This window comes from Sarcophilus harrisii, chromosome 1 (assembly GCF_902635505.1).
Source record: "Sarcophilus harrisii chromosome 1, mSarHar1.11, whole genome shotgun sequence".
Classification (NCBI taxonomy): domain Eukaryota; kingdom Metazoa; phylum Chordata; class Mammalia; order Dasyuromorphia; family Dasyuridae; genus Sarcophilus; species Sarcophilus harrisii.
Window position 1 is genome coordinate 122,553,638 of NC_045426.1, and position 9,452 is coordinate 122,563,089.

Here is a 9,452-nt window from a genome sequence, read left to right on the forward strand (position 1 = left end):
AAGTGACTCAGGCAGACTGAAATGCAGCTCTGCAGCCACATCATGCAGATTGGGGCTTTTGCGGGGTCAGTTACAAATCTGCACGGCAGGGGAGCACAGCCTGGGTGGCCACTAATCTGCACAGTGAGGGGCTTGTCCTGGGGCAATAGAACTTCCCCAACAGGACTGTGCTTCCCTGGGCAGAGACACTTCCAGTGTCTGCAGGGCCATTCACTGCTCAACTGCTAATACCCACAGCCCCAGGGCTGGCTTTGGCTTGGGGTAGTGAAACTCTCACTGCTCAGCGTCTAGCCCCAGGACAGTCATTATCTCATACAGCAGAGGTTCTTTGCAGGGCACTTTCCCAGCTCTGCCCTGCAGGCCTGAGTTACTTCCTGGTGGGGAACTCTTTCCCAGAGCACTTCAGTACCTCACTGCTTTTTGTAGCCAGCTAGCAGGACAGCTACCCATCCATACACCTATCACTACTCTGCAGAGGAAGCTGGTAACCTCCTGGCCCTGATGGCACACCCTACAGGCTTTAACAAAATGAGTAAAAAAATCAAAAGGACAATTGATAGTTTCTATACAGAAAGACAGCAGCTTTTCAACCCTGAAGAGACTAATAGCAGACAGTCTCCAGACAATTGTTGGTCCCCAATACAAAAGGCTCTCCTAGAAGAAACTATTAAAAACCTTAAAAGAGAACTAGAAGAAAAATGGGGAAAGGAAAGAGAAGCTATGCAAGAGAGCAACAACTTCCTGAAATGTGAATTGGAAAAGGTAAAAAATCTCCCAAGAAGTACAGGGAAACAGAATTTATGAATTGGAAAAGGTTAAGAATTCCCAAGAAAGTAGGGTTTGTGAATTGGAAAAAGAAAATAACTCACTAAAAAAAAAATTTAGTGAAATGGAAAAACATTCCATAGAGCAAAACAACTCATTTAAAAACTCAATTGGACATATACAAAAAAGTAAAAAAAAGCTAATGAAGAAAATAACTCATTAAAAATCAGAACTGAACAAATAGAAATGACTGAAATTCATTGAGACATCAAGAATCAGTCAAGCAAACCAAAAAAAGTGAAAGATTGGAAAAAAATGTCAAATATTTACTTGGAAAAACAACAGACCTAGAAAATAGATCTAGGAGAGATAACCTGAGGATCATTGGACTACCCGAAAATTATGATGAAAAAAAAGAGCCTAGATACTATTTTATAGGAAATTATCAAAGAAAACTGCCCAGAAGTAATAGAACCGGAAGGTAAAATAGGCATTGAAAGAATTCATCGAACACCTTCTGAAAAAGACCCTAAAATAAAGACTCCGAGGAATATTGTGGCCAAATTTCAGAATTTTCAGACTAAAGAAAAAATATTACAAGCAGCCAGGAAAAAACAATTCAAATACCGAGGTGCCACAATAAGAGTCATGCAAGATCTGGCTGCCTCAACATTAAAGGATCAAAGGGCCTGGAATCTGATATTCCGAAAGGCAAAAGAACTTGGAATGCAGCCAAGAATAAACTACCCAGCTGAGTTGAGCATTTTTTTCAATGGAAAAAGATGGACATTTAACGAAACAGAGGAATTCCATTTGTTTCTAAGGAAAAAACCCAGACTTAAACAAAAAATTTGATCTCTAACAACAGGACTCAAGAGAAGTAGAAAAAAGTAGTAAAAGGAGCTCTTTGAGAACTGTATTTCTGTTGTGAATATACATAAAAACCACATGTATAATTTGATTTTACTGATATAACATAAAAAAGGGGAGTAGAAATAGAAAAGGGAGTGTCAGAAAAAGGGAAAAGGGGAGATTAAAAAGAGGGAAACTACATGCGATGATGAGGCAAAGGAAACCTATCATATCTGAGGGCATTTAGAGAGGGGGAGGAACATTGTGTGAATCCTACTCTCAGAGTTGGCTCAAAGAGGAAATAATTGACATATTTGTATTACAGAGAATCTTCTCTCACCTCATTAAAAAGTGGGAGAGGAAAAGGAAAAGAGTAATAAGGGAAGGGTACAAGAAAGGGGAAAGGATTCAAAGGGAGGAGGAAGGGATACTAAAGAGAGCTGCGTGACGCAAGTGGGACCAATAAGTTTAATACTAGGGAAGGGGGGGAAGGGGAGCAAGAAAAAGAAAAGCATAATCTGGGGATATTAGGATGGCAGGAAATACAGAATTAGTAATTTTAACCGTAAATGTGAATGGGATGAACTCTCCCATAAAGTGGAGGCGGATAGCAGACTGGATCAAGTCAGACCCCTACACTATATTGTTTATAGGAAACACATTTAAAACAGGGAGATACATACAGAGTAAAGGTAAAAGGCTGGAGCAGAATCTATTATGCTTCAGGTGAAGTCAAAAAAGCAGGGTAGCCATCCTTATCTCAGATCAAGCAAAAGCAAAAATTGATCTAATTAAAAGAGATAAGGAAGGAAACTGTATCTTGCTAAAGGGTACTATAGACAATTAAGCAATATCGATATTAAACTTATATGCACCAAGTGGTATAGCATCTAACTTTCTAAAGGAGAAGTTAAGAGAGTTGCGAGAAGAAATAGACAGCAAAACTATAATAGCAGGAGATCTCAATCTTGCACTCTCAGATTTAAATAAATCAAATCACAAAACAAATAAGAAAGAAATTAAAGCGGTAAATAGAATATTAGAAAAATTAGGTGTGATAGATCTCTGGAGAAAACTGAATGGTGACAAAAAGGAGTACACTTTCTTCTCAGCAGTTCATGGAACCTACACAAAAATTGACCATATATTAGGACATAAAGACCTCAAAATTAAATGCAGGAAGGCAGAAATAGTAAATGCTTTCTTTTCAGATCATGATGCAATAAAAACTACATTCAACAAAAAGTTAGGTGTAAATAGACCAAAAAGTAATTGGAAACTAAATAATCTCATCTTAAGGAATGATTGGGTGAAACAGCAAATTATAGACACAATTAATAATTTCACTCAAGATAATGACAACAATGAGACATCATGCCAAAATTTGTGGGATGCAGTCAAAGCGGTAATAAGGGGAAATTTTATATCCTTAGAGGCTTACTTAAATAAAATAGAGAAAGAGAAGATTAATGAATTGGGCTTGCAACTTAAAAAGCTAGAAAAAGACCAAATTAAAAACCCCCAATCAATTACCAAACTTGAAATTCAAAAATTAAAAGGAGAAATTAATAATATTGAAAGTAAAAAAACTATTGAAGTAAAAAATAAAACTAAGAGTTGGTTTTATAAAAAAACAATAAAATTGATAAACCTTTGATAAATCCGATTAGAAAAAGGAGAGAGGAAAATCAAATTAGTAGTCTTAAAAATGAAAAGGGAGAATTTTCCACTAATGAAGAGGAAATTAAAGAAATAATAAAGGGTTACTTTGCCCAACTTTATGCCAATAAATTTGATAACCTAAGTGAAATGGATGACTACCTCCAAAAATATAGGCTTCCCAGATTAACAGAGGAGGAAGTAAATTGCTTAAATAGTCCCATTTCAGAAAAAGAAATAGAAAAAGCTATTAATCAACTCCTAAAAAAAAATCCCCAGGACCAGATGGATTTACATGTGAATTCTACCAAACATTCAAAGAACAATTAGCCTCAATGCTTTATGAACTATTTGAAAAAATAGGGAATGAAGGAGTCCTACCAAATTCCTTTTATGACACAGACATGGTACTGATACCTAAACCAGGTAGGTTGAAAACAGAGAAAGAAAATTATAGATCAATCACCCTGATGAATATTGATGCTAAAATCTTAAATAAAATATTAGCAAAACGACTACAGAAAGTCATCCCTAGGATAATACACCATGATCAAGTAGGATTTATACCAGGAATTCAGGGCTGGTTCAATATTAGGAAAACTCTCAGTATAATTGGCCATATTAATAACCAAATTAACAAAAACCATATGATCATCTCAATAGATGCAGAAAAAGCATTTGATAAAATCCAACATCCATTCCTATTTTAAAAACACTTTGAGAGTATAGGAATAAATGGACTTTTCCTTAAAATAATCAGTAGCATCTATTTAAAACCATCAGTAAGCACCATATGTCATGGGGACAAACTGCAGCTATTCCCAATAAGATCAGGAGTGAAACAAGGTTGCCTATTATCACCATTACTATTTAATATTGTATTAAAAATGCTAGCTTTGGCAAGAAGAGTTGAGAAAGAGATTAAAGGAATAAGAATAGGTAATGAGGAAACCAAATTATCACTCTTTGCTGATGATAGGATGGTATACTTAGAGAACCCCAGAGATTCTACTAAAAAGTTATTAGAAACAATCCACACCTTTAGTAAAGTTGCATGATACAAAATAAACCCACATAAGTCATCAGCATTCTTATATATCACTAACAAAACCCAACAGTTGGAGTTACGAAAGAAATTCCATTTAAAGTAACTACTGATAGTTTAAAATATTTAGAAATCTGTCTGCCAAGGGAAAATCAGAAACTTTATGAGCAAAACGACAAAACACTTTCCACACATATTAAGTGTGATCTAACCAACTGGAAAAATGTTAAATGCTCTTGGATTGGTCGAGCAAATATAATAAATATGACAATACTACCTAAACTAATCTATTTATTTAGTGCTGTACCAATCAGACTCCCAAAAAACTATTTTGATGACCCAGAAAAAATAACAACAAAGTTCATATGGAAAAACAAAAGGTCAAGAATTTCAAGGGAATTAATGAAAAAAAAAATCAAATGAAGGTGGCCTCGCTGTACCAGATCTAAAATTATATTATAAAGCAGCGGTTACTAAAAACATCTGGTATTGACTAAGAAATAGACTAGTTGATCAATGGAATAGGTTAGGTTTAAAGGACAAAACAGCCAATAACTTTAATAATCTAGTGTTTGACAAACCCAAAGACCCCAGTTTTGGGGATAAGAATGCATTATTTTACAAAAATTGCTGGGAAAATTGGAAATTAGTATGGCAGAAACTAGGCATTGATTCACACTTAACACCGTACACCAAGATAAGGTCAAAATGGGTTCATGATCTAGGCATAAAGAATGAGATTATAAATAAATTGGAAGAGCATAGGATAATTTACCTATCAGACCTGTGGAAGAGGAAGAAATTTATGACCAAAGAAGAACTAGAGATCACTATTAACTACAAAATAGAAAATTTTAATTATATCAAATTGAAAAGTTTTTATACAAATAAAATTAATGTAGACAAGATTAGAAGGGAAACAATAAACTGGGAAAACATTTTTATAGTCAAAGGTTCTGATAAAGGACTCATTTCCAAAATATAAGAAACCAACCCATTCTCCAGTTGATAAATAGTCAAAGGATATGAACAGACAATTCTTAGACAATTCAATTTCAAGAAATTGAAACTATTTCTAACCATATGAAAATATGTTCCAAATCATTATTAATCAGAGAAATGCAAATTAAGACAACTCTGAGATACCACTACACACCTGTCAGATTGGCTAGAATGACAGGGAAAGATAATGTGGAATGTTGGAGGGGATGTGGGAAAACAGGGACACTGATACATTGTTAATGGAATTGTAAACACATCCAGCCATTCTGGAGAACAATTTGGAACTATGCTCAAAAAGTTATCAAACTGTGCATACCCTTTGATCCAGCAGTGTTTCTACTGGGCTTATACCCCAAAGAGATACTAAAGAAGGGAAAGGGACCTGTATATGCCAAAATGTTTGTGGCAGCCCTATTTGTAGTGACTAGCAGCTGGGAAAAGAATGGATGCCCATCAATTGGAGAATAGTTGAGTAAATTGTGGCATATGAATGTTATGGAATATTATTGTTCTGTAAGAAATGACTAGCAGAATGAATACAGAGAGGATTGGTGAGACTTACATGAACTGATGCTAAGTGAAATGAGCAGAACCAGGAGATCATTATATACTTCAACAATGATACTATATGAGGATGTATTCTGATGGAAGTGGATTTCTTCAACAAAAAGATCAAACTCAGTTTCAGTTGATCAATGATGGACAGAAGCAGCTACACCCAAAGAAAGAACACTGGGAAATGAATGTAAACTGTTTGCATTTTTGTTTTTCTTCCCAGGTTATTTATACCTTCTGAATCCAAGTCTCCCTGTGCAAGAAGAGAACTGTTTGGTTCTACACACATATATTGTATCTAGGATATATTGTAACCTATTTAACATGTATAGGACTGCTTGCCATCTGGAGGAGGGGATAGAGGGAGGGAGGGGAAAAATCGGAACAGAAGTGAGTGCAAGGGATAATGTTGTAAAAAATTACCCTGGCATGGGTTCTGTCAATAAAAAGTTATTAAAAAAAAAAAAAAGAAAGAAAGAAAAAGAAAAAAGAAATTTGCTCTCTTAGGTAACTAATGGTCATGGAATAATTTATTTACTCAGCAGTAACTGACTCACTAATAAACTATTTAAGTTGAAAAGAGCACATGTCCTACCCTATATAAGTACAAAAATTGAAAGAAGACAGAAAATTGTGAACTTTACTAAGTCACCTACCAGACTGTATTCTGCTAGATGATAAATTCCTTGAAGGCAAAGACTATGCTACTTATTTTTGTATTAAGTTTGCACCTAGCATGGCACAATTTACAAAGTAGAGGCATTTTAACAGATTTTTCTTAAAGTTACACAAGTTCCTAAAGAAACAAAATTTACTTAAATTAGTCTGATAAGCACAGTATTAAATTGAAATTTTAAACTATAATGAGTTTTTAAAATTAAGATTATAAAAAAAGCACTAAAGGAACCTATATTTTCATTAGAAAATATTAGTTAAGGTAGCTGTCTCTTCTTTTGGCACTTGGAATTAAATGACTTACCCAGGATCATACAGCTAGCAAGTATCAAGAGTCTGAGGTCACATTTGAATCCAAGAATGTCTTGCCTCCAGGAGCAGCTAGGTGGGGGAGTGGATAGATCACCAGCCCTGAAGTCAGGAGGACCTGAGTTCAAATTTGGCCTCAAGACACTTAACACTTTCTAGCTGTGTGACCCCGGAAGGTCACTTAACCCCAGTTGCCTCAGCAAAAAAAAAAAAAAAAAAAAAAATTATCTTGATCCCAGAGCCTTTGTTTTTATCTAGTGCACTATCTAGCTGCTACTAGCTGTCATTCTTTTATAGTAATAGTAAATAGAAAGCCATGCTCTGTATAAATGCCATTTATTCTCATAGAATTATCTATATTAAATTAGTTCCTTGTACCATTAAGTGTTCATTAAATGAGGATGATAAGTGAGTCATAACTAAATTTCATGATAAAATGCATTTTACCAATTTAAGTGAATTCCATAATTCTCTGGTCTTTATTTCAAATGTACAGTGTAACAAATTAAATTAGTTATCAGTGACATTTGAAATTCTTAAGAAGACAACTCATTGGTTTTATGTACTTTTTTCATCTACTATGTCATGCCCATAACATTCATTAGATTTGAAGATGATTATTATTTTTAATTCTTATTTAAGCTCTTTAACTGGAACTTTTAAGAATGACAATTATATTTTGTTTCAAAGCTATAAGACAAACCAAATAAGTATGGAAAGAGGTTCATTATCTTAATATGTTATATATAGTATCAAATTAGCAAAAATCCTGCTAAATTCATTTGTATGTGTTCACCTTGATTAGAGAGGGTATGTCCAAAGCTTTAAGAGCTTAAGCAATTTAGTGAGAATTTGGGGTCACCCTTGCTTGCTCATTACACAAATAACATTATTAATAACCTTAAAATTAAATTCTTTCTACAACCAAAATACCAACTGACAGCTGGAAAATCTCGTTTCAGGTACTTGGAAGGAAATACATCCAGTTGTACTCTCCACAAGAATCAGAGCATTTATATCCACATGAAACACAACTTCTTCATAATACAAGCCAAGTAAAATATTTGTGATATAGTTTTAAATGTTGTCACTTTACTTCCAATAATCATTATACAACTAACTAGTTTATTTTATTTTTTAGGTGGATGTGGAAAATCCCAATTTAAGTAAATTCCCCAAATTTACTGAGGCCTCATATCAATCATGTATTTTGAATCCTGGGCAGATTCTGTTTATTCCAGTTAAGTATTGGCACTATGTTCGAGCTCTGGATATCAGCTTCTCTGTCAGTTTCTGGTGGTCATAACTATTAATAAAAGAGTAATTAAAATCATCTTGTCTTTTCATGAAGGAAGAATGATAATGTAATTAATATAAGATCAATAAATTTGGACTTTTAAACAATATTTAGACCTTTTTTGCTGTCCCAAAGTGAACTGCAAGAAAAGGCACTACATGTGTTTTGAGTATCACAGACTGCTTAAAATTTATAAAAAGTGGGGCAAGGATTCTGGGAAGATGGCTGAGTAGGTTGGTAAATGTCAAGCTCCCTCGATTTCTCCCACAAATAGAATGGATTTGCACCTTAGTGTGAACCTAGACTACTGAAAAACCAAGAAGAATTGAGGCAGAACAGAGGTCCTCTGGATATAACCTGAGAATACTGAAGAAAGCCCCCAGGCCAGGATTAACCCCTTTGAAGTACAAATAACCTCCAGGCTAGCTCTGGTGGGGATCCCTCAGGTTATGTGGTGGTAGCTGGAGCCACTGCAGAAATCACAGAGACTTTTACGTCCAGGACTGTTTGTGGAGTCTGGGAAGACTGAGGGAACCTCTGATGATTAGGAACACCAGGCCCAGCTGTGCTGCTGAGAGAGCCCTGGGTGAGAAGGAACCAGTAACTGGTGAGTGCTGAAGCAATGGGACAGAGGCACTACTGGCTGTGGGTACTTGCAGGAAGGTGAGGCTCTTGGTTTGGGGTACCTGGTCAGAATGGAGAGTTGCAGAGAATTTTGAGGCAGTATCCCTCCCACCTCAGAATTAGAGGTGCTTACACTAATACTTATTTTAAAAAAATTTCACAGGCAAAGAAGAACCCATTATTGAAACATTATGGAAATGTGGAAGACATTCATCTTCAGTGGAGGACACTAATTAATTAAAAAAAAAAAAAAAAAAAGCTTCTACCCCAAACAGTAAGATGAAATGGTTCCCTTGCACAGGGAGAATTTATAGAAGAACTCAAAAAAGAATTCAAAAATCAAATGAGAGATATTGAGGGAAAACAAGAAAAAAATCAAAACCATCTAAGAAAAAAAAAAAGATTATAAAAAAAAAATTTAACCAATTAAAAAAGGAAGTAGAAGTCTCAAAGATGAAAATAATTCTGAAAATTAGAATTTGGCAAAGGGAAGCCAGTGAAGCTATGAAAGACCAAGAAATAATAAAACAGATTATAAAGAATGAGAAATTAGAACAGAATATGAAATATCTCATAAGAAAAATAACAGATCTGAAGAACAGATCAAGAAGAGAAAATATAAGAATAATTGAACTGCTAGAAAGAAAACCTTGACACAATAATACAGGA

At 34.8% G+C, this 9,452-nt stretch overlaps 1 protein-coding gene across 2 annotated transcripts in view; it reads left to right on the forward strand.

Annotated features, from left to right (window-relative positions):
- The window catches only part of KDM8 (lysine demethylase 8), a 33,840-nt gene extending 24,799 nt beyond the window's left edge, over positions 1 to 9,041 (forward strand). For both annotated transcript variants that reach the window (XM_023497881.2, XM_003762108.4), the window contains exons 7-8: positions 7,825 to 7,917; positions 8,004 to 9,041. In XM_023497881.2, coding sequence (XP_023353649.1) covers positions 7,825 to 7,917; positions 8,004 to 8,168 — 258 coding nt within the window. In that variant the 3' untranslated portion in view covers positions 8,169 to 9,041. The remainder of the gene's footprint in view (positions 1 to 7,824; positions 7,918 to 8,003) is intronic.
- The last annotated feature ends 411 nt before the right edge of the window (positions 9,042 to 9,452 follow it).